Below are 25,931 nucleotides of genomic sequence, written 5' to 3'. Positions count from 1 at the left end.
TGAGCAGTAGGAGTGATGGTTGAGAGGTGGAGGTTATACTGGTGGGCTTAATCTGTGGTTTAAACTGAGTAATTTCATTTGTTTTTGTACTTTTAACCACTTAATATTGGTGGTAAGGTTCTCTGGGGTCTAAAAAGTGACAGAGTAGAGAAAGAAGCAGAGATGCAACAATCAAATTTTTCAGCAGTGATTTAAGATGATCGCACATCCTCAATTATTGTTAGAAGTTTTAAAAAACAGCATTTTTACAATTTATTTTGTTGCATGCAGTCATTAAGTATTTAGACAAATGTTTATGGAGGTGACCTTCCTGTTGTCTGCTGAAGAAATGTATCTTTCTTACAGCCATTCTTTTTATTTATTTTATTTTTTATGTATTTCTAGTTATTTCTTTTAGTTTTTCTACTTAGGGTTTTGTTTTTAACCTTATGGTCTATTAAGACATTCTAACAGCATTTATATAACATCTTACTTTATTTTGCTTCGTTCTATCACTTTGCTTCAGTCAATCAATCGCTTGTCTAGGAATGTAGAAAATGAGAATGTCTGTTCTTACTCTAACTTTATTTTTATGGTCCCAATAGAGCCAACTATGAGTCTTTTATGATCTGTAACCACACCCAGGAGTGTTGTTCCCTCAACCTCCAAAATGCTGCATTCACTGATTGGAAACGGGTAAAATGTTTCAGTGTCTGACCTTACAACAGGGGTGTCAAACTCAATTTCACCGAGGGCCACTTCAGCATATTGGCCACCCTCAAAGGGCCACATTGACGGTACAAATCAGGAGTGCCCAGCTGCAGTCCTTCAGACTGCAACTTTTAGATGCATCCCTGCTAAAACACACCCCAGGCAAAAGGTTGACTTCCCTCATTAGCAGCAACTCAGTTCTGTAGAGCCTTATAATGAGTAAATGATCCAGGTGTGTTAGAGAAGGAACGCATCTTGCAGATGGTAGCTCTGGAAAACTAGACTTGGGCACCCCTAGCATAAAATGTATGAAAATACAATGTTAAAAATAAATTGAACACCTCATATTGTTAAATAACTCTTTGGAGCTTCTGGTTAGGAAGCGCATTACAAACCTTTGGTTGAAATGGCGCGTTAAATTCAAGTCTCCATTACAGACCAGAGAAAACTAAAGAGAATGCAACTTTGTGTTAATCCATTTGAGGAGCCGGCAGTTTATCTTGAGGAAATAAATGACGATGCAAAAGTTAATTAGATTGTAACATGCGCAGTGCGCTGCTCAACCACTGCGGAGGCAGTTACGTTACGCCACTGCGAAGAATTAAAAACCGCTGGGAGAAACTCATCCAGCGGATTTAACAAATGGAGCCTTCTGGGTTCACGTTACCCAGGAGAGCGGCGCTCTGGAGGAGCTGCAGACGTAACATATGTCCGTTTCGGAGAAGCGAAAAAAAAAAATAAAAAATCCTTAAAGCGCACACCGGACCCCGCAGGGTAAAACACTCACAGAGTTCAGTTGATCTGTTTGGATCAGACAGATCCAACTGACTGATGAATTAGCGCAGATTTTTCTGCAGATGGGAACCAGGAGGAAGTGCGTTCAGACCCCAGCGGGTGAAGTGATGCTAATTTAAGTGAAGTCGCTTAATTTAATTTATTAAAAGTTATTGGGGCCTCAGTCAGTGGTTTTTTTGTCACTACGGAGAAAAATGTAGATGCATTTATCTGCTTAATTTGTGATGGGATCAGGATTCACGGTGAATATTAACTAAACCGCATAAAATGCGGCTAAATAGCGATGTTAATATGATTATAATTTCACGGATAAAAATAGTACAGGGCCAATTTTTTTTTTTTTTTATGTTGTCGGTCAAGATAACGGATAAAAAAAAAAGTCTAGCGCGACCTGCCGCCCTGACACCAACTCACACATCTTCATTCACAGTCTTACTTGTAGATCGATTTTTCTTTTCTTGGACGTTTTGATGTTAGCTTGTCGAAGTCTCAGTTTTATTCGCTGGTAAAATCAATAAGCAGCTTAAGGTGACTCTGCTGCTCTCTAGTGGCGAGAAGCCGTAATGTTGGCTGGTAACAATCGGAATGCATTATGGGAGATGTAGTTTGTCGTCAATTCGTGCTCAAAACCTATTTTAAGTCAACCATGGACCTATAAAACGCTGGGGGGCCACATAAAATGACATGGCGGGCCACATGTGAGTTTGACACATGTGCCTTACAAGGTCAAATTGGAGCCCATAACGCACCAATGCATCAGATAAACATGCACACACACTCGTACCTAAGGGCAATTTAGATCATTTTTAGAGACCAACTCGCCTCCCAGTCCTGCTTTTGGACTGTGGGATGAAGTCAGAGTACCCAGAAAAAACCCACACAGTCAGAGGGAGAACATGAAAAAAATGGCCAGGATTCAAACACAGGAGCTGGACGGCATTGTTACCTGCTGTACCGCCATTCCTAAAGCATCCAAACTGAAAACTTTACAAACTAATGTTAAGATTTTCTTGTATTTTCTTGCTGAATTTCCACAGCAGCTGAGTTGTGTGTGCGTGCGTGCGTGCGTGCGTGTGTGTGTGTGTGTGGGGGTGTGTGTGTGTGTGCGCATGTGTTTACCTTTCGGGGCCGATGCGTGCGGGTTAATGAAGAGCAGTAAATGAAATCCTTTATTGTGTTTGATATAATGTCAGCTTCCATTAGGGAAACTGGTGGAAGGAATGATTGCTAGACTATCTGGGAGAGGGTGTGCCGCTTGTGTGTGTTTGGCTTTTTTACTTCACGCTTGTGTGGACACCCCAGGGCACAGCAGAGGCAGAGAGTGTCGTCTGTAATTATAAAATCATTAGCAGGTGTCCAGAGGAGATATGAATATGACTGTAATCTGTCCTCGCCCATGATGGAGCGCTTGTCACACACTCAAATGTCAGCCTGTCTCCACCTGCACATCGGGGGAGTTCAGATTCAAAAGGTTTACTCCTAGCGACTACTCACTCATGGCGCGGACCCCAACGTGGCAGCCGTCTCCGTGTGTCGGCCATTTTTCAGTCGCTGTTGTTGCCCTGCTCACATGAATCATTAATGGAACAAATTGCACATATTGAAATTTTAGGTGTTAAAGGATGTGACCTTAAATCTTCAGTAGCTTTTATAAAAAAAAATGTTTTTGTTAAAATGATCATTATGTTGTGACAGTGTAATATCAGACAGATAATTTGTGAAAAAATAAAACTCTTGTGTCTTCACCCAGTGCTATCTGCAGAAATACATCATTGAGTCAGAAACAACCAATCAGAGCCAGGAGGAAGGTCTTAGCGCTGTCAATCACTCTCATGCTCACCACCTCCCTCTTCTTCTTTGCTAAGCTGTTTCACTACAACATAGCCTGCTATGAATGCTAATGCTAGTTGGCATAGCCACTGATGACCCTGGGCAAATATTTTCTGTAACAATAAATTGATTTTCAAAATTAGCAGATTAAGCAGCGTACATGAGGTTGATTGACAGCGGTAAGACCCTCCTCCTGGCTCTGATTGGTTGTTTTTGACTGTGTGATTCCTCAGACAGCAGTAGTAGCTCTGGAAAGAGGTGAAGCAGATCAATCTTTCTCATCTGGCTCATCCTGTCATGACATGGTGACAGTTTTAATAAAAATGGAAAAAAAAATGTTTTTTGTAAATGTTACATACTGCAGCTTTAAGGTGGAGGACATTTTATCTTCCCATCTGATGTGTTTTTTTTTTTTTTTTTTTTTTTTCAAATCATTCTCATGTTGAAACTGAGTGAAAACCAGAGGGAAAGACACGCGGACACGTATCCGCTCAGATGTTCAAGTGAGCAGACATTTTCAGCAGCGACAAAGTCACATTGTAATCTGGAGCAGAGAGGCGGTTTCTATAGCAACGCTAGACATCTAACCTACACGCTGCTGCTTTTGCCGAAGTCTGAAATTGGTGCGAGGAGGCTGGTTGGAGAAACGGAGATGGGAGGAGAGAGATGAAGATAAGACATGGCAGGGAGGAGAAGGAGGGACGGAGGAAGAGGAGGAGGAGTGATGAAGCAAAATGAGAGGAAAGGAAGCAGAGTGAGATAAGAGTGAGGAGAGGATAGCGGGTGTAGAAGATGAGCGGAGGAGATTGATGCAGGGGAGGGGCAGGAGATCATCACCTGACCTCAGTGTTTGTCTCCCTTTTTGTATTTGTTGGTTCACTCTGAGTCATAGATTTAATTTACTGATAGCACTTTGTGTCGGTGGGAATTTCTCCTACATTCAACACTGAGCCCATGCACAATCTGTATGTGTGCAAATGAATTTAGAAGTTAAATCAATACCTTATGCAATTTTCTTTGTATGTAAACAACATGCAGTTCATGTGCATAAAGGAGATCAGCGCAGGATAATTGCTGCGCTTATGTGGAATCAGATGTGTGTTTAACCTAAATCCGTACCCAAAGAGACCTGTGACCAGCTGCAGCAGATGGCTCCGCTGACCCTGGTCATGACTCAGGGTCATGGTAGCTTTGGAAGCACAAGCATTGAGCCGTCTCGTCTGTGCATGTGTGCTCAGATTGCTTTCATGAGTAACGACAAATTACCCAGGGCTGCTAGGGAAAGAACTGCAATGTGCAGCTGTGGAATATTTGGATAAAAATATGGCTTTATCTAGTCCAATATTGTCTTGACGTATGTTGCCTTTCTGGACTTTAACAGCTTAGTTGCTTTTATCAGAATAGGTTGGGCATCTAGGTCATGGGTGGTCTGTTTAGAAGCAGGCAGTGGATGCATTGTTTTTGGTGGTACCGTTTAATAGCTTCTAGTTTATTATAGCTCAGTTCTTTACAGTGAAACAACATAAAGACAATATTGTTATTTAATTTTAAAGTTAATTTTAAAGTCTAAAGTAGGCAGTGGAAAAATAAACTTTAGGTGGGTGGAATCAACTCACTCACTCTTTGTTACCTAGCAACAACCTGTTAAGTAACTTACGGTTACCTAGCAACTACATGTTGGGTAACTTGCGCAGCAGCAGCTTAAGTAGCAGTGAAAACTGGATAAAACATGAAAGGTCACGCCACCAGTTTGGCAGTATTTCATATTTTTAAAACAAAAAAAAAGAATCAATAATTATCTATATCGACTGATAAGACAAAATCAGCTATGTGAGATATATGGACATTATATCATGTAGCTGTTTTCATTCGGATCTGCCATGATTTTTGATGACTTATCACTTGAGTAAGCATATGGCAGTGTGACTTTGATTTCATTTCTTTAATGTAAACACATTGTTCCCACAAGTCTGATCTGCACCAGATCAGTAGGCAAACACTTGTGCAAAGCATAGCGGACCCATGGATTCAAGACCAACAAAAGGAGAATATGTAGACACTCTTGATCAATGTGCTAGAGAAAGGTTCTGGTGACTCGCAAAGCACAAACATGTAGTAACATATGTATGTTACTACATGTAGGCTACATATTTGTCTTTGCTTGCAGATAAAAGCTACATTAGCTAAGCTAATTTTGCCAGTTTGGCAGCAATAACTACAGTAAACATTGCTGATATTTATCTTAGTATAAATATCTGTGACTGAGTGATACTTATAATGTACTTATTGTCTTGTTTATAAGTTAGGAACAAGGCAACAGTTCGTTCTAAGCTTGTGGCTTGTTCATTGTTGTCATAGCAACCGCCTGCCAAGATGGCTGTTCGTGGACGTGTGATGTCACATGAGAACTACTTATTGCAAACTTATATTTTTTTCGGAATCAGCAGAATATAAACGAAGATTTGTCCACGTTTGTCATGGAGACACAGCCGCTGTCTGGTGTTTGTTCGTGTTGGGCTCTGGATATGGAGAACCAGGCGTTTCTCGACAGGAAGTCGTCCTGAATTAGGACTTTTATCGCTGCAGCTGTAAGAATAAACTCCTTAGAAATGACAGACCAGTCTGAGCAGGACTGGGCTTCGGATCCGTCCTGCTGGCAGACACAACACCCCGTCTCCCCTCCCTCTTTCACTGTTTTTCTCCTCTACTCTTTCTGCAAAGGCATCGGCTATTTTTAGCCCTGGCAGTCTTTTTCTTTGTTTCATTCTACGCACTCGACCACCATACATCTCCCTTCTCTCCGTCCATCCCCTCATATCAGCCCGACCTAAACCTAACCTCCAACTCGGCCAGTTTGCTCCCTGACTGATCCGCTCCGATCCCTCCGCTCTTCCCATTTCCTTCCATCTTCACTCCTGATCCGTTTCAGAGCTGGAGGGAGGAAGGAGCTGCTGGTAAGTTGAGGATGTGTGTCAGGGAGGCAGAATCCGTTCTTTCTCTTCTTGTTCCTACTTGAACACAATCGGTACGCTGTGTTGGTGTCAGTTTCAGTTTGATCACACCTTTTTCCAACTCTTTTGGGACTGTACTTTCTTGGCTGACCTGTGCTAGACCTTAGCAGTGACGTCTTCAGGCGGCGTATCCTGAGAGTAACCCAGAGAAATTTAGAAAAGTGAAATAGTTGTTCTTTGAATATGATGTCTGTAATTGTTAGGGTGTGTCTGAATCCTATTTTATCCCTTGCTCTTAAATTGAAGTGCTACGTTTTAAAGTGCTAGGGTCTTTAACTAGAAAAAATGGGGAAGGACTCTTAAACTAAACACTTAATAAAAAAGATTAGCAGGAGATAAAAGAAGGAAATTGAACATAAACATATTTTCATGGACAGGAACAGCAGTGATGTTTCGTTTTAAGTCTTCAAATACTATTTAACTGTTGGTGATTACCACAAAAAATAGCAGAAATGTTCAATTTAAAATATTTTTACCCTCATACCCACCAGTATATTGTTCATTTCAACAATCTAAATTAAGGATAAAGTATTTTGATTAATTATCCAAGAGGAAAATTATTGCAGGACGTGTATTAAATTTTTCTGCACTGAGTCTCAGTCTGATTAATTATCAGTACAATTCAAGTCTGTTATTTTGGAACAAGTTTATACCCTATAGTGCAGCGTGTTGGAAAAGTATTAATGACTCAAAGTTTTTCACATTTTCTCAGATTACATCCACAAATTGTGGTTTGTTTATATGGGATTTCATGTGTTTAATCAGCATAAAGTAAAGCATTACTATGAAGTGGGAGGAAAATGATACATGAGTTTTAACTTATTTTGTTAAAACTCTGCAATGTTGTTGTCATCAGTAACTCATCCTGCAGACCAAAATGTTTGCTCATTCTCCCTTTCAAGTAATTGTACCCGTCAAAGCGGATATCTGTGAAAACTCGTTTCTCAGTCTGGTCTCAGTTCAGGCGTCTAGATTGGGTGAAGGTCATTCACATGGATATGATCTGAGCTAAAGTGTTTCTTTGTATGTTCAGAGATGTTTTCCTGAACCTCTCTCCCATCACCTTATACTAAATTTATCCAGGGGTAAAAGAGTAAAAGGGCTCAAATTAATATGCATTCTGCACTTTTCATATTTTTATTTGTGTCAAACCATGTATCATTTCCCTCTTACTCTACATGTATGCACTACTACTGTGATGAAAAATCACAGTAATTTACAGCTCTGGAAAAACTTAAGTGCCCACTGCACTGAACCTCCTGGTCTTGTTGAATTAAAACATCAGTATTGTTGTTTCTAAATGAACATTAACTTGTTTTCTTTGGATTGTTTGAGGTCTGAAAGCTCTGCATCTTTTTGTTATTTTGATCATTTCTCATTTTCTGCTTTTGCTTGTAATTTTGGAGACATGTTGTCAGTAGTTCATAGAATGAAAGAACAATGTTCATTTTACTCAAACATATACCTATAAAAAGTAAAATCTGAGAACTGATCATTTTGCAGGTCTCTTAATTTTTTCCAGAGCTTTATTCTGCAGATTGAACTTTTGTGACAAAATGTGAAAACGGGTATTGATAGTTTTTCAAGGCACATTTACTTATTTAGTTAGAATATTTTGCGATACAATATCAAATTAAATCATTCTAAATAAATCAAAGTAGATGTTATTTTCTTAATAGGTAGCACTTGCTGACATGTTTTTCTCCTCCATAATAAACAAAATGCAGCACCTGATCTGGACTCGATTACTTGACTCCTACAGCGTATTAAACCAAACATGTTTACTAATTATGATAATCTATCAGTCTTTCCAATAAGTGTCTCTTTTTACAGTGTGAAATTTTGAGTTAAGTGCCAAGAAATATAGAGAAATTAATTTCAAACTAAAATGAAGAGAATGCCTGTGTGAAAAGCAAAAAGGTATCACCCCTGGCTTCGCTCTAATGCTCAGATAGAAATAATTAGAAACCGTGTAAAACCTTAAACCACAGTTCTCTGTCAGCCGGCCTCTCTCACCAGACTGCGACCGCAGCTCTGCCGGTGCAGGCGCGTCAGTCACTGCGCTGCCCTTGAGATCGCGTCCTCAGCCGGTCTCTGCTCATCATAATGAGGCCGACCTCACGGCGGCTGCTGCTCGCCAAACCCTCACGCCCACCTGGATGAGAGCTCCAGCTGAGAGGGAAACGGGGACGACTGGGTAGCCGACCTGCTGAGAACGAGGGTGGATGAAGTCTGAAAGCTTTGGTGTAAAAATCAGAACCTGGTAGCTGAAAACTCAAGTGGTTAAGTGGAACAGAACAGCTAAACAGTGGGATACATTTTCACTCTTCTTAACTTTTGGTATGCGCATTTCTGCTCTCTGCTTGGGAGCTGTTTACCTCAACGCCACACTAACAGCAGAGGGTGATAAAACTCCCACAGAGAAAAGAAAGTAGAGGAAAAGGCCCTGTCCACACCAACACTGATGCTTTTCAAAGAAGTCTTTTTTCTGTTTGATTCTTTCATTTACATGCAAACTAATTTGTAGGTGAGAAAAGCAAATTTTCCAAATGAAGATTTTACAAAGCTTTTTTTTATAATGTAGTTATATAAATGGAAAAGAGAGCTTGAAAGCATAAAATCACAGCTGACTTTTTTCTCCACACCCACAACAGAAACGACCCCCTTGAGGCTACTTAGAGAAAAAGTTTACTAAAAGATTCTAAAAATAATGTTTATTTGTTTCAAACGTGCTTTTGTGTAACATTTGACTTGGTTTAAAATATGTGGCTAATTTAAATGTGTTTGAAGCTCTTTCCAAGGTCGTTTGTAGCCCTTGAGTGATTTTGTGAGGTTGCTGACTGCAGTTCAAGATTGGTACAGATTTTGCCCATTATAGGCTGATATTTTCTGAAAAATTAAAATCTTTTAATTCAACCGTTTTCAATAAGGGGGACTTCATCCAGGTTTTAATGTTGAGGACAGACTTAAAATCTAGACAAAAAATAGAAATGCACTTTATCCAAACACTCAAAAAAACTGTAGGTCATTGTTTAATGTGACAGTGAATATTTTGTATTCACTGCGACCTCTAACCCCACTTTGCAGACTGTATCCACCTGCAAATCGCTGAAGTTCTTGAAACCCTCTCTAAAACCATTTTTAGTAATTCAGACACCAAATTCACCTTAACAAACATTAATATTTGTATCGGAAACTGTCTTAGTACCATAACAGAAGCTAGTTAATGCATCTTCCTTTGTGAATACAGCCAATCAGAGCCAAGGGAAATATATAGCGCTCCTGGATTGGCTGCTTAGCCAATAGGTTTGTTAACTAGCTTTGTGCCTGAGCATTTCAGCTCCCTGAGCTGCATAATCTTTAACATTTTTTTAGATCTGCTCTAAAAAAAAATCTAGAAATAATTTGGAGAAAAATCTGCAAATAGGTGAATCCGTGAACATTATTCACGGGGGTCCACTGTATGCGAGACTCTTTATGTTTTGGTTCCGTGTTGATATAAATATTTGTTAATTTATCTTTTGACTAAAATGTTCCATGTTTAGAACGTTCTTCCCCTGTATTTCTGTATCTATGTGATTGGTTTTTATGTTATACCACCTTCTGGTTTCCAAAATCTGGATGGAGAAAAATGCAGTACTGTGCTGCTGGGTCCTTTTTCTGGCTTCATCTCAGACCATCCGACTTCACACTTTGAGATTCAAACTTGTGCTGAACGCAAGTTTTGTCCATCTTGCCTCGTCATGACTATCATTTTACATCACACTACCCCTCCTGTGTTCTGTGATGCTGATTATATTCTCATGCTGAACGGTGTGATTGAATATAACCATGACTTTCTCTCTCTCCTGCTCACCGCCACAGGTCGGGACTGATATAGGCACAGCTATATCTTCTCTCACCATCTTTTCTTCTTACTTTTCTTTTCTGCACAGGAGAATGCCATTTCATACTACGATTCGAAAGCGGATTCAGACTATGTGAGTACAGTATGGACTTCTCCCTAACCCCTCCCCCCGTTTCCTCGCACCGTCTGCCTGCCTTGACCCCTCCAGACGCACAAAATCCCACTCAATCCACTTCCTGTTCCCTTTCACCCCTTCCTGCAAGCCCTTCCCGCCCCTTCCCCTGGCCTTCTCGGTGTTGATGCCCTTCCTTCTCGGGTCGCAGGATCCTGCGCTGTCTGTGTGCATTAGTGAGTTGGCACTGCTGTCTGGTGAGCACGGCCAGGTCGACATGCATGAGTCTGTGAATCCTGGTGTCCTCCCCCAGACCCGTCCTTTTGTCCGATGGATGAGCCTGTTGTTGGCGGTCAACTTGAACTGCTGCCGTTGGACGTCTCTTATTTATGTCAGTCAAAGGAAAGTTTCAGAGGCTAAACAAATGGATTTTTCCTGGAATTCCTGCACAGAGTACGTTTTGAAATCACACCGACTGATTGATTAAGTTTCAAGGAGGCGGGGAAGAATCCCCTTTAGATCACCAGAGCAGGGAGGAGATGGAGCAGAGAGTGAGGAAAGAGAAGCTGAGGAGCAATAAATCACGGTGTGATTTTCTCTTTGTGCACGACAGTGTCGTGATTAATGACACAGCGCTTTAGGGCCTGTCAGCACATCTAATTGGAGAACATCGGTCATCATTAACATGGCACACTGAGGCCGAGTCTGTGACGCACCTCTGACCCGCTCGTCTACAACTTTACGACCTCCCGGAACCGATGGCGGGAGTCAGGCAGAGGTCGTTCCTCTCCGAGTCCCCACCAGCAACCCTCCCAGTCGGTCTCACTTGGTGAATCTCTGCGGTTAAGCTCTGATGCTTGAATATAATCCTGAACTATAAAGAGGATGTCACATGAAATTGGTTTCAAGCAAAAGGTAAGTCATTGTCAGGCTCTTTTCCCCTCCTGTGCACCGCACCTCGTTAATTTCTCCCCCTGTCGCTTCATCCTTATTACAAAAGTGAAGTGTAATGTACCCGAGCATGTCCGATGTTCATTTTTATGGTAAAGAATTTTTTATTGACACTTTCAGGTTTTCTTAACTTTTTTTAAACTTGCTGTAAACCAGACAAAGAAGCCTATTTGGGTATTGAATAAAATATACAGTACAATCCACAATTATTGGTGATCCTGGTGAAGTTGTGCATAAAGTCTTACAATAAATCTGTCCATCCTTATATGTATTTGCTGTGGATTGGCTCATCAGGGAAGCGGGTCAAGGAGAAACACCCAGACATCCCTTATCGAACAACCCAGTCCAGAATGGACAGACGGCTCCTCTCTTTTAGTGCGATGCTCTTAAAAAAACCTCCACAGAGTTGCTGGAACCACATCTGACTCCTGAGCAGCAGAAATACTCAGGATTTTCTCACACCTGACAGTCCAGGAGACTCTGTTCATTTAGGGATCAAAATTTCAACATTTGTCACATTTTCATGTGGTTAAATTTCAATCTGCACTGTCTGAAGCGATCTGAGCTCTTTGAAAAACCTGTTCACCTCCTCGCCTGTGGTGGCGCTGTATCACAAACTACTGAAGGAAACGACTCAAAAAGCTCTGGAGAAGACATGAGCTCAACTTCCTTCTTTGAAAAATGGAGTGTCATCAAATTTTAGCAATTGTAAAATGTTTGTTTTTGGTTAAAGGCCATGATCCGTTTCTCCTGCTAGACACTTTGTCTAGCTCTAGCGTTTGTTTAGGTTTTATTTACCCAGAATGCCCTGCTCTACAGTTCACTTCCTGCTTTTGGAGCGGTCTCCAGTTCACTTGGTGTTCACATGTGCATTCAAACCACACCAGAGTTCATGTCAAGCGAATAGAGTCCTCGTTTTTAATTGCACATTCACATTTCCCCAAATGAACTGGACTTTCTAGGCAAGTAAACCAGAGTTTGATTAAAGTAGACTAAAGAGGGTAGGTGTGAACGCATCCTTAGTTCCTCATGGATGCGTTAGCGCCTCACCACATCCTAAAACCCGGGTGCAGCTGCTCAACACAGCAAACTCATATCAGGCGCTTTTATTGGCGATTCTTTCAGAAAGGATCCATATCACATAACCACAAGTAGAGTCTTAACATGGTAAATTAAAAGGCCTTTTCTCTTCGTCTAGCTCCGTCTTTACTGCAACAAACTACAGCAGGATTCCCAAGCCTTCCTTCTCGACTCTCCTGCTGCATCCGTCCTTCTCTCATGAACAAGACACCAGCATTTCTTAATTTTAAAGAAAGCACTTAACCTTTTTGGGTTGTACTCTCAACACTCGACTGCAAAGTGCGTCTGTGCATGCTGAAGGTCACGGCATGTTTTAAATGTGTCCCTGCTCTAACAGACCTGGTTCAGACAGCCTAATTACCTTCTCCGCATGTCATCGGGTTTTACTGAAGCCTTGCAATGAACGACGGTTCTGATCTTTCCATTGTGATAAACAAGAGAAAGATCACAACATGCAAGACAGCAGCACTCAAAGACCAACTTTGGACCACTGTTCTACATATATCAGCAGAACAGATTTTGTTGATATATTTAGATCATATTCTGTCTAAAAAAGTCAGACTGGTGGAGTCCAAACTGCACTGGAAACCAGTTTGACTGTGTGCAGAAGACATGGACTCTGTTGAACAAGAACGAGGTGATCTAGTTCTGAATCCTTAAAACCCGTGTAGACTCTACAATAATTTATTTATGTAAGAGTTTATTCCTAAACAGATGTGTTTAATTAAAATTAGATCTGTTTACCTTTTTTATTGTGTGGGAGTGAGTCTCAGCAGTAATTCATTTAAATGAAGGTTTTTTTTTATACATCTTTACCATGGCGGTAATAACTCTACAGCTCTGGGAAAAATTAAGAAACCATTGAAAACCTCCTGGTTTTTCCACCAAATGTTGATTTCTGAACTCTTCCTGAGTGAAAACATCAGTATTGTTGTTTCTAAATGAATATTAACTTGATTTCTTTGCATTGAGAAATGGTCCTTATTTGACCATTTCTCGTTTTCTGCAAATAAATAGAACATTTTAGCTTGGCGTTTCAGAGACATGTTGTCAGGAGTTCATTTTACTCAAACATTTACGTATAAAGAGTAAAATGAGAGAAACTGATCATTTTAAATGGTCTCTTAATTTTTTCCAGAGCTGTATGTTTAGAAAGAAATGGCTACGCCTCATTCTAGAGCAAAGAGCAATTAAAACATAAAAATATTCCTTGGTCTGCATAATTTCACATTAAATGCAGCACTTTAATCTGCCTGGTAGAGAAATACTGCCAATCATGACTCTAGGTTGTAATTTGCTTGCAGCAGGACTTTCAAACACATAAAATGAATTGCTACAACTTTGATTATGATGTTGGTCAATCAAACCTTTTCTGCTTTTAGGCTGTTACAGCATGACTGGCGCGATATCCCTGACCGTCACGTAACAATGCTCCCATCTGTGGAGTGATGAATGTTTGTTTTACCCTGGCAGAAGGTGTGTGTGATGTCGCTTTGATCTGACGCACACCCAGGTCCATGAGTGATGCTTCAGGTTAGCCGTGGTTGGCGCAGGGCGGGACTGGAAGAAGCTTTGAAATGTCATCTCTGGCCCCTTCAGCCTTTAATTAAACCTTGAGAACGGGGAGATAAAATTAACAAATTGGGTAATGGATCGAGCAAAACAGGTGGTAGATGGTTGAAGAAAATGAACCAATCAGTCTTTCCTGTGTGGATTTATTCAGCTTCTAATTAGACACTGCCTTGGTTAATTATGATTGGGCTCTTCTGGAGGAAGGGGGGAGGGGGGGGGGGCGACAGCTCAACACTGAGAGAATTAGTCACTCCAAATGACAAACAAATACTGAGCTCTGACAGTCAACTTAGGAAAAAGCCAACATTTTAAAACCCAACTGTGTTGCAAAAGCAAAAAAAACAAAAACATTTTTAGCTATTTGTGGAAATGAAAGTTTCTTTAACCTGCATGTCGGTCACTACAGTGGGCAGCTGTCTAAAAGCCATTTGTTGTGCTTCTTGTTGTTTTTTTATGTTATAAATCCACACAGCCCACTGAAGTGGACACTAATGCATCATAAAATACACCATCAACTACTGGCCATCAGCTGCAAATGCAAGAAATTAGTTTTGTTAAATCCAATATGGCCAACAGACGAAAAGCATGCCGACCGACCCGGTCCCTCCTTCTGCTGTAGACGGTAAAAATAATATTGTGACATCAGATAATCCCTAAAGAACAATACTACTGATGTATTTTTCAAATAACAACTTTGTATTTGGAGAAAATTACAATTGATCGCCTAAAAAAAAAATTGTATATATATATATATATATATATATATATATATATATATATATATATATATATATATATATATATATATATATATATATATATATATATATATATATATATATATATATATAAAATTCCCCTCTCACCCTCCGTGGGTGGTCTCTTTCATCCTCTGAGCTCGGGTCCTCTACCAGAGGCCTGGGAGCTTGAGGGTTCTGCGCAGTATCTTGGCTGTGCCTAGAACTGCACATTTCTGGACTGAGATGTCTGATGTTGTTCCTGGGATCTGTTTGAGCCACTGCTCCAGTTTGGGGGTGACTGCCCCGAGGGCCCCGATGACCACAGGCACCACTGTGGTCTTCACCTTCCAGGCCTTCTCCAGTTCCTCTCTGAGGCCCTGGTATTTCTCCAGTTTCTCATGCTCCTTTTTCCTGATGTTGTGGTCACTTGGTATTGCTACATCCACCACAACGGCTTTCCTCTGTTCTTTATCCACCACCACAATGTCCGGTTGGTTCGACATTACCATCTTGTCTGTCTGGATCTGGAAGTCCCACAGGATCTTAGCTCGGTCATTCTCCACCACCTTTGGGGGTGTCCCCCATTTTGACCTCGGGGCTTCCAGTCCATATTCTGCACAGATGTTCCTGTACACTATGCCCGCCACTTGGTTATGTCGTTCCATGTACGCTTTCCCTGCCAGCATCTTGCACCCTGCTGTTATGTGCTGGACTGTCTCAGAGGCCTCCTTGCACAACCTACACCTTGGGTCTTGTCTGGTGTGGTAGATCTGAGCTTCTATTGCTCTGGTGTTTAGGGCCTGTTCCTGGGCGGCCAGGATGAGGGCCTCCGTGCTGTCCTTGAGTCCAGCTTTCTCCAGCCATTGGTAGGATTTCCTGATATCAGCCACTTCAGTTATTTGTCGGTGGTACATCCCATGTAGGGGCTTGTCTTCCCATGATGGTTCCTCCAGCACCTCGTCCTCTGTTCCCCATTGCCTGAGACATTCGCTGAGCACATCGTCCGTTGAGGCTTTGTCCTTGATGTATTTATGGATCTTGGATGTTTCATCCTGGACAGTGGCTCTCACACTCACTAGTCCTCTGCCTCCTTCCTTACGGCTTGTGTACAGTCTCAGGGTGCTGGATTTGGGGTGGAACCCTCCATGCATGGTTAGTAGCTTCCGAGTCTTAACATCCGTAGCCTTCATCTCTTCCATTGGCCAGCTAATTATTCCGGCAGGGTATCTGATTACTGGCAAGGCATAGCTGTTTATTGCACGGATCTTGTTCTTGCCATTGAGCTGGCTTCTCAGGACTTGCCTTATTCGTTGGAGGTATTTGGCTGTGGCTCCTTTCCTTGTGACCTCATCGATGTTGCCATTTGCTTGCTGTATTCCCAGGTACCTGTAGCTGTGCTCTATGTCTGCTATTGTTCCTTCTGGGAGTGATACCCCTTCTGTGTGGACGACCTTCCCTCTCTTTGTAACCATCCGGCCACATTTCTCTAGTCCGAATGACATCCCAATGTCAGTGCTGTAGATCCTGGTGGTGTGGATCAGTGAGTCGATGTCTCGCTCGCTCTTGGCGATATATATATATATATATATATATATATATATATATATATATATATATATATATATATATATATATATATATATATATGATTCCTTAACAAAATAAAAAAATTCCTTAAGAAAATAAAAAAAATTGAAAAAAGAATCCTGAAACAAAGGATCATAATTCATGCATGAAAGAGTTAATTATTCAAGTAAAGAAAAATTATACTACTGTAAAAAAATAAAATCAAAAATATTGTGGACCAAATTATCTCATTGATTACCACCATACGTTCCTCCTGGACAACCAGAGGGAGGCAGCAGACGGTCGCCTGTGTTGCAACCCGTCATGCTGAGCATGCATGTGGCGACAGTGGAGAGGAAAAACTCCCCTTTAACAAAAAGAAACCTGCAGCAGAACCGGGCTCAGTGAAATCAGGGTGCGTTCACACTGCAGCCTGAAGTGACCCAATTCCGATTTTTTTGCCGGGCCATTCACACTGCCAGTAAATGTGACCTGTATGCGTTCTGCAGTGTGAACAGGCAAACGACCTGAAAGTGTCCCGCATGCGCAGTAGAGGGCGCAATAGTCAGCGTTCTCAGTGTTCTGCCAACTGCCATAAAAAGAAGAAGTGCTCAGTGTTTGCGGAAGTAAACATGGAGGCTAACGGTGGAGCTTAGCTTACATATTGAAGTTGTTGTCCGACCGGAGCAGCACATTAACAACTTAATCCTCATATTGTCTGTCATGGTTGTTTTTTTCTTCCCACTTGCGCATATCAGGACACAGAATAGTGAGATTTGTTGAGAATCAGTGACGTTCCGTTCGGATGAATGCGACCTGGACGTTAGGTCGCATTTGAATTGGATATGTATCGGTTATGGGTCGCATTCGGAAAAGAATCTGACCTGTGCTGTTCACACTGCCATGAAAAGATCGGATACAGGTCGCATTACGTCAAAAAAATCGGAAATGAGTCACTTCAAGCTGCAGTGTGAATGCAGCCTCAGATGCACAAAAGACAAACAGATGAACTGACGCAGGATTATTTTCTAAGTTCATAAAAAGTAAAACTTTAATAGCAGGGAGGGAGAATATTTAGATTTTGGCAGCAATATCTCAACTGATGTCTTCAAGTTTTAAAGCATAAAATGAACAATTGACATAACAGCCAATAATGCAAATTGGAGAGTAGAAGAAGAAGGAAGTGAGAAAAAGTAGTTGGTTTGTCCTCAAGCAGCCTAACTTCAGCAGCATAACTACAGAGATATCTAAGAGCAAGAGAAATATACAGAATTATGTTTTAATAAGCCTTTTTTTAGTTTTTTGTCATTTTTTAAATGTCGCTGCTCATTTTCAGGTCAACCTCAGATTTTTTTGCCAACTGTTGAGCTGGAAATCGTCTCGTGGGTCGTTTTCTTTCATACCGTTATCGCCGCCTCTGTTTTGTTACAGAGCAGCTCCGTCTCAAACGTCCCCTGGCTCGTCCCGACAGCAGTTTGTAATTGCATTTTAATAGTCAATTACAGCCAGCCCATCAATCAGTTTCTGCTGTGGACAAGAGGTTTTGATTCACGTTCTTTGGACAAAACAAACGTTTTTTCAGTCGTGTCACATCCAATTAACCCTTGCTGCTTTATCAAAATGAAATTTTTGCATCACCCAGGAAGCTTTGCTGTTGTCAGGATTTAGGACTTTATTTATTCAACAAGTATAAAATAAATGAATGAATTAAAAGTGGTAAAGTTGTGGTAGTTATTATTTTTTTATTGAATACACTTCTTTATGTCAGATCAGAAACAAGCAAATAAAATTTTCTTCCAATCATTTCATCCGACAAATCACACAAACTTTTAATTTTTTAATATGTTGGGTTTGTTTGACATTTGGTTCTTCTGAGATGCAAAATATGGCTACAAATTGCAAACAAAACACCCTAGAAAGGGAGTTTGATACTCACATTGTGAGGCAGGAGAGAAGAAAGTCTGTAATCAAATATGCTGGGCGAGAAAATAAACAGTAATTAAGTGATGCCAGTTGTTGGGGTTAATTCTTCTAACACCACGTTGGTGTGATGGTTATCATAGCTACTAATGGCTCCCTCTGTTTCATGACTGAGCTCATACCTGCTGTTTTTCTCTGATTAGAACTGAATCTGAGGTCAGACAGAAGGCAGAACAATCGACATTTTTATGTTTAACATGATTCAAAAAGTCAGGAAGAAAGCTGATATATGCTGAGGACAAATACGCATCTCCCATAATCGCAGTGTAGAAAGCTACAAAATGCAGCTCTGTAATCCTGTTTTAGACATGGATTCATCTCTTATTTATTGTGTGTTTCAGCAGACGGAGGACGGAGAGGAGGAAGCTCCGCTGGAGACCTCGTCCTCCCTGGAGCTGGAGTTTGTCGACGATCCAAATTTTAAAAACAAGGTCAACTACTCCTCCAGTGCCGTCCAGATTCCTACAGATATATACAAAGGCTGTAAGTTATTCCACTTTTCAGAACACCAGTAATATAATGGAAATGCGTTTTGAGACACAGTAGAAGAATATCCTTCAAAAATCTACATCTATATTACATGAGATTATAAAATGTATCATTATAAGTGCACTGTAAAACATTCGAAGATGGTTTAACTTGAAAATGAAAGTCCACCTGCTGCCTTGACAATGTCATTTAACTCAACAACAAATTTGTTTTGGTTTTAATTCAGAAATTAAAGTTCACTAAGTTGATTTAACAACAAGAGACAAGTTTTCTAAACTTTGTTTTTTAAGTTCATTAATCTTTAATTGTGAGTTTTAACTTAATGCTGCAATTGAAACCAAATAATTATTTCACAATATTCAAGAAAAAAAAACTGCCTTCATCTCGTTAAAAAGCCACATTTCTATTTTCACTCACGTTATCAAGTTGAGATAACTATTTTACTTTGGAATAATTTAAATTTTTGCTTTCTGATCTGATAATGAATTTTATTAAAAATGAAACTAAATTGTTTAAAACATTTAGTGTGAACAGGACATAATCCTCAAGATTTAAAATAAACATTTGCCTTAATAACGTGTAGACTCAGATCAATGTGCATTTCGATCTCAGGAGGCAAAAACAAGCCGCTAAGCATTCTGGGAAATAGTTCCCACTCCTGTCTTTTTCATCTTTCAGTTTTTGAAGTGCTAACATAAAAACTCTAGTTTATTAAACTCTTGGAGGTTTGACAAAATTAATAAAAAGTTAACACAACTTAAGTTTATCTTTCACAAACTCACATTTAGGTTCAAAACTAAAACTCACTAAATTTATTTGACTTAAAGAGTAGATGACAGTAGACACAACTGAATGCAGCTCAGATGTTTGACAGTGCATTGTGTGAAAATTTATCATAGTTATTATTACTATCACGAGTTTGTTAAAATGAGCAAAAAGTAGTACGACAGGTTGAAGGTTCTGCAATAAGTTGAACCCAAATTCATAAACGTAATTAGAAAGATTTTCTCTTGTTACAACATAATAATGGTGGACGAAACTCAATCCACTGTTTCATGTCAAGACCTTGTAGATGTGTGGAAGAGCTGAGCATAGAAAAACAAACCTAGATGGGTATTTTGAAGATTAAAAACAGGATGTTTTCAGATTCTTTTTTGTTTTGTAAGGTTTTTTGAAAATGTTTTAATGCTAAATTTGTTATAAAACATGCTCTGTTCTGTATTTTCTACATTTGTTGTACAAAAATTACTCATCTTTTAGACGTTAAAATTATCACCCAAAAATTGGAAGGCATTTGACATACTTTCTGATAACTCTTGCACAAAAAACAGAGTTTTTCACAGATATGTTGCTCGGCAAAGATTTTGCAAGACATTGTAGTTTGTGGCCTTGTGGGGCACAAACTACCATTTCCTGTCCAAAGGCATTCAGCCACTGAAACATAAGTGCAATCTCTAAGTCTGCCTTAAAAGTGTGAAGAAAAGTCAACATCTGTGCATCTTTTTAAAGTCCAAATAGAGATGTTGTGATATTACAGATTTAAAAATTGCATGATCTGAAAGGAGTAAATGTCTGCTGTTTGGGCCGCCATGTTGTTTTAGAAGTACAGTTAACGAGCTGCGATGCAAGCAGCATGTCAGTGAAGCGCTGCAGACATTCACTTTAATTAACTAATTAACTGCATAACGATCACTTAAAATCTAGCACTTAATTTAGCTTTAATTACTCTATATTTGTCCTCTATGTATGGAATTTAAAGTAGCACTGATTAAATGTAATAGACATTATGACTGTAATAGTCTATTATTTTAACATTAATGGGAACAACTAATGCTTTTCAGTTTTTATATTGCAGCAACTCGATCATGTCATTTTTGACTCTTGTTTTTGTTTTAGGCTCAAATTGTCCTGTCATAAAGCTCATTATCAGCCTCATTTTTTGTTTAATATTTATGTAAATACTGAATGTATATAACGATGAATGCCTGCCGTCTGTTTTTCCGGTGAAACCAAACATCCTCCTGGTCTCTTCAGACATTCAGGTCATGACTGGGTGACACATCCTCTCCACTCTCACTCAGTAACTCAATCTCCTTTGATATCGGTTTGCACTTTTGCACAGTAAAGTGATTTCAGATGACAGATACTCGCTCCCAAACTGATTCGTACTGTATTTTCTGTATTTTTTACTTTTTTTTAGCGCTCATGCTTTTTATCGTAGACCTTGCCCTTCCTGCGCCGCATTCTTCAGCCCTGCAGGCATAACACCATCCTTAGTCTGCAGCCGCTAAATGAGCAAAACGCTACACATGTACCCTCTGGGGTTTCCATTGACATGCTTCCTCTGTTATCTACTTCTCTAACCTTTTGGACACTTTCACCCTGACTTAAAAAAAACTAAAAGGAGAAACAGGGACTGAGCAGACATTTCTACTGCAGCGGTTTCTTCCTCTCCATCATTGTCTTACTCTTGACTTTCTTTGTCAAGCAGGCAGTGTATGGCACCTGTCTGTAACAATGCCCTCCAGCTGCGTCTCTCCAGACAAATCTTGTCAGAATTAGACACTCTTGGTTCAGGAGAAGATGTCAAAGGCCAAAGCTAACTCACAATAGAGCAATCAAGGCTGTGCATTGTTCCCGGACCCATTTTATGGCAGCTCTGGTTCCCCTGTCTGAGGATGTGAGCCAGAGGATAAAGGGCTCTTGATTGAGCCTGGTGAAATCTAAAGGAGTAGAGTGGCACGGTGCATGGAATTACTTATTTTTTCTCCTCTTCTTCTCTGTGGAAAATGTTTACTATTGATGTTGTTTAGTTAGCTCCCATTGCACGGTCTGCACTGCTCAGATTGCCAACTGCAGATTTGTGCCAATCCAATTATAAGCATGTGTGTTGTGTTATAGTTGTTGATAAAAATGCAGTTGAGAATTATTTTAGCCTTGCATGTGCAGAGTCATTCTTTAAGGTTCTTTGTAACCAAATTGCATGTCCCTGGCAAAGTTCTGATCAAACATTTGCATCTTTTTAGAAACTTAGTTTGATGCAAAATTCATCATCTTACTATGATTTTCTTAATTTCCAACTTTGTTTTATGTTAATCAGTTTGCTAATGTTATTTATAAAGTGAAACAGCTGCAAGGGGAAGGATTTATTACATTTTTTACAGAAGGTGTTGTTAAACTAAGCAGAACCTCAAGTTCTCTGTTTGTCCGTATTTACAAGCTGTAAAATGTTTGAGGGTTGGATCCTGGATCAGATGTTTTGTCTTCTGTCTCTCAGCTCAGAGCGATGTAAGTTTGTCTGCAGCTTGTTAAGCTGCAGCTTGTAGCTCAGGACACCTGCTCCCCAGATGACAGTACGAGTCTCTTTTCAAGCTGAGTACAACTGAATTTTCAGTCATTTAGAAATTACTTCAATAAAAATTTGGGGCTGCGCATCTGTGATCCTCTTTCTCTGACATGCATTGAGCTGCTTCAACGTTTTCTTTGTGCATTATGTTTGCTAATCTGGTTTGAGCTGTCAAATGATTGAAATGCAGACATATTGCAGTAAATTTTGAACATTATTACTGCAGCACGTCTGCATATGAAGTCATGGGAAGTCAGAATATCTTTTATAACATACAGATAATGAATTTCTTTTCATTAAAAAACATTTTAAAATAAAAATTTGATTTTTTTTTTGGAGTTACCAACATTGTAAAAACACAGCCCTAATTTCTGGTAGCTGTGATTATCAGAAGTTTACAGTATAAATACAGTAAAATCCATATAAATCAGTATTTTACCATGGAGGTGGCTTCTGATGCGAACACCTGGATTTGTATAAAAAGTTTTGTTTTTAAGCTTATGTTGATGTGAAATGTGTCTAAGATTAAAATCTTATTTTTACTGAACAATCTTAACTATTCTAAGAAAGGAAGATTTTTAAAGGTAACGTCGTTTTTATGGACCATAAACACATAATGTTGTTCAGATTATATTTTATAAGCTTCTAAGGTACATTTGACCATTTTGAATAATACTACAAATTTACTTTACTACACTGTAAAGGTTTACAGTGTAATAAAGTCTGGATTTAAATCCAACTGGAAGCTGAAACATGGTTTTAAACAAGCTGTTCATGCTCAAAATTTTTATTTATTTATTATTTTTTTGCAGAACAATTCTGCACAAAAGAGACAGCTGACTTCTTTTTGATAGAGTTAAGGTTTCGTTAAATCAGTCAAACCAATCATGACTTGGTAAAAATAATTCATTTGTTTAATGCTTTCTGTCTGCTGGACATCAGAAAGTCCACATGCAGTATTTTGATTGATAAATATGTAACAAAAACCTCAGATGTGAACAGCTTGTGTTAGATTTTTGTTGGTGAAATATTTGTATTCATTAATTCATTCACACAAAGAGTCTATGCTGGTGCCTGTCTCTGTTTCCCTCATGGCAGATCTGAACAAGCTGCATGTGCTCAGGATCTGTTCATCTATTTGAGGTTAGCAACCGTTCCTGCAAGCCAACTTTTAAAGAATTGGACAAATCCAAGGCTGTGAAGCTCACCGCTCTTCATCCCTGTTGGCCTTCGGTAGCCTGCGGCTGAATTAGCGTCCGCTGCTCTAACCTCTGAAATCCAGCAATTCAAGGTTCATTAGGCTGGACTCACTCATGCAGACCCCACATTTTGACTAAAAACGATGTGACATAAAATTAATTAATATCTCTATTTGCATGGGGCTCTTAAGTTCAGTTGATTATTTTCGATAGCTTTGTCTGAAAGTATCAAAGCAAGCTGCAGAATCGGCGTAATATTTTTAAACCCAAACGGCTTTAACAGGAGCTGTGTCGGCTGGTAGAAGAGGATTATTTTCTGTCATGCTTGGCTCTACGTCCAGCCTGCAGGCTGCCTTGGAGAGCATGTCTGGGGAAACTAATGTGGGCAGATTGTTGTCCTCTGGGTGCTGATGGGTCCAGATCTACAATAAATCTGTGGGTTTAGTATTATCAGAAGACGGGCAGAGCGAGTGGGCAGACTCGGTCCTCAGGGAGACGCTGGAGGAAAGGCAGGGGAAGTTAAAGCTAAAACTGTGGAGCATAAAGTACAGTATAAAGCAAACAGCTGATGTTTGTTTTTAGGTTATCTGGAGAATTCCCCCAAAACAGCATTTTCACGTTAAAGGAGATATTCATGAATAAATTGAAAAGCTGCGACAAAACAAAAGGTTAGATGTCGGAGAAGAAGAGGAGACTCTTCAATAAAATGAAAGAGGTGGAAAAAAATCTCTTTTAATAGCAGTAATAGCAGTCTTTCAGCGGCTCAATGAGGCGTCGTGTGCGTTTTGGTTTGATGTGTCTGCTAGGCCCCATGTCCGTTTATTGAGATTGAGCAGGTCCCTTAAGCGCAGTAATGAACCATTTTATAATTCATTATCCCTCTACTGATCTCTGCTGCAAAGTCTGCAAACTTCCTAATTAGCTCAGGTCAAACATTTGTGCAGTTTACTTCTAATTATCTTTGCCGATTACAAAACGGGCACCGCCACACTGGCACAGACGGATAAACTGATGTGGGCACGGTTCTCTTGGAAAAACGGGTTTTATTCTCTCAAAGCAAGTTCCTAAAGTTGGAAATAACTGCAGAGGAGGATATTTGAGAATATGAGCTCAATAATATGCCTCTTTGTGAAAAAATATTTGTCACGTTTCTGTCAGTTCATTGTTAAATTTTAAACCCAAGACCCCAATCCTACTAAATGCTAGGAGTGTGCATATAAAACCTTTGTTTTAACCAGCTGGTTATTTATTTTTTCTGCTGCGAGCCTTTGTTCACCGCAAAAACACAAAATCTTAGCTTGTAATTTTGGTCTAGTTTGCAGTGCAAATGTCTTAGTGAACTTGAAATAAGACAAAACTAATTTACAACTAACTTTTCAGCAAGAAATATTAATATTATTAATACTATTTCACTTGCAAGACATTTTCCTCATGTTATAAGCCGAGCCATGGAGATTTCTATTGGAGAAAAAAAACGTCCAAACAGTTTTCTTTATCTTCTTTTAACTGTGAAAAATTTAGCAGAATATAATTTGTTGCTGTAAACAGCTGATTGACTGCTCACTGGGGAACTGGGGTAATCACACTTGATGCCTTATTGAAATGGAGAAAAAGTCTTTCCTAGCCTTCACATCCAAACAAAATGGGTTTAAATTGATGGAACCTCATAAAATAAAATTTTAACTTTTCCAGTTATGGGTTTGAAATCGTAAACCACAATTTGCAACCATAGTTTAAAGTTATTTGCAAACATTTTAGCACTTTGCTGCAGCTACATTGTCGTACAACAGCAACGTATTGTTATTACTGCATGTAAATAAAAGGCTATGCATCAAATCAAACCAAATCTAAGATGAGATCAGCATGGAAAAGTCTAAACTCCGAGCAAAATCAAACTCATAATGAAGCAAACGACAACAAAAAATGTTGCATTCAGCCCCTTAAAGTTGCTGCTTGTTGAAATGTTGCTTTTATGTTGCTGCAGCTCTGTCTGCTTTGCGGCTGCCTCCCAGCAAAGAAGCTTCAGAATAAAAAGTAACAATTTGGGGCACCTCTGGAGGAAGATCACATGCAGCGCGTGAAGAAACGGAGTGCAAGAGATGCAGCAGATAAAGTCAACAGAGGGCTGAGATGTGTGAAGTTTTAAAAACAAAGAGAAAAAGATGCATCAGGTTATTTATGATTCAGACTTTTACATTTTATCTGGTTTAAAGTGAATCTTAAAAAATAGCCACATTTCAGACATGCAGGTTTGTCCACAACAAAATATGTTTGCTAGTTCTTGTTATTACTTACTTAATAAATGTCCCCTTAATATTTTATTAAAGTTCTTCCTTCTTCACCCAAAAACAGTTTACGGATTGGGCACAGCCAAATAAATACGTGTAGCTTTTGTCAGCCAGTGAGTACATCTGTATGTGTGTTTCCATTTGTTCAAATGTAGTCGCTTTTCATTTCAACACATCGCCTCCAGCAGAGGAAGCTTCACTGTCAACCAGCTCACACCATGCTGGAGATCAACTCAGTCCCTCTCAACATCAAACCAGATTTAAATGTAGGGGGGAAAAAGCAAAAGTAATTTGTGAAAATAGAAAAGAAAAAAGTGAGGAAAAGGGATTTAAAGTAAAACCAAAAGACTGTCTGAAACCCGCGGGCTGCATCTCTTTCATTCCTGACTTTACTGACTCTGTTTCTCCTCTCTCTCTCTCTCTCTCTCTCTCTCT

The 25,931-nt window shown here is 39.7% G+C and overlaps 1 protein-coding gene across 1 annotated transcript in view; it reads left to right on the top strand.

Moving 5' to 3' along the window:
- Positions 1-25,931, top strand: part of cacna2d2a (calcium voltage-gated channel auxiliary subunit alpha2delta 2a) — a 211,460-nt gene that overhangs the window by 124,567 nt on the left and 60,962 nt on the right. The window contains exons 5-6 of the mRNA XM_088005686.1: positions 10,262-10,306; positions 18,516-18,657. Of these exons, the coding sequence (XP_087861812.1) occupies positions 10,262-10,306; positions 18,516-18,657 (187 nt within the window). The remainder of the gene's footprint in view (positions 1-10,261; positions 10,307-18,515; positions 18,658-25,931) is intronic.

This window comes from Poecilia mexicana, unplaced genomic scaffold (genome assembly GCF_051168715.1).
Source record: "Poecilia mexicana isolate PSO_F unplaced genomic scaffold, ASM5116871v1 scaffold_5, whole genome shotgun sequence".
In the NCBI taxonomy this organism is placed as follows: domain Eukaryota; kingdom Metazoa; phylum Chordata; class Actinopteri; order Cyprinodontiformes; family Poeciliidae; genus Poecilia; species Poecilia mexicana.
Note: the sequence above shows the minus strand (reverse complement) of the source record. Positions and strands in the feature narration are given on the sequence as shown.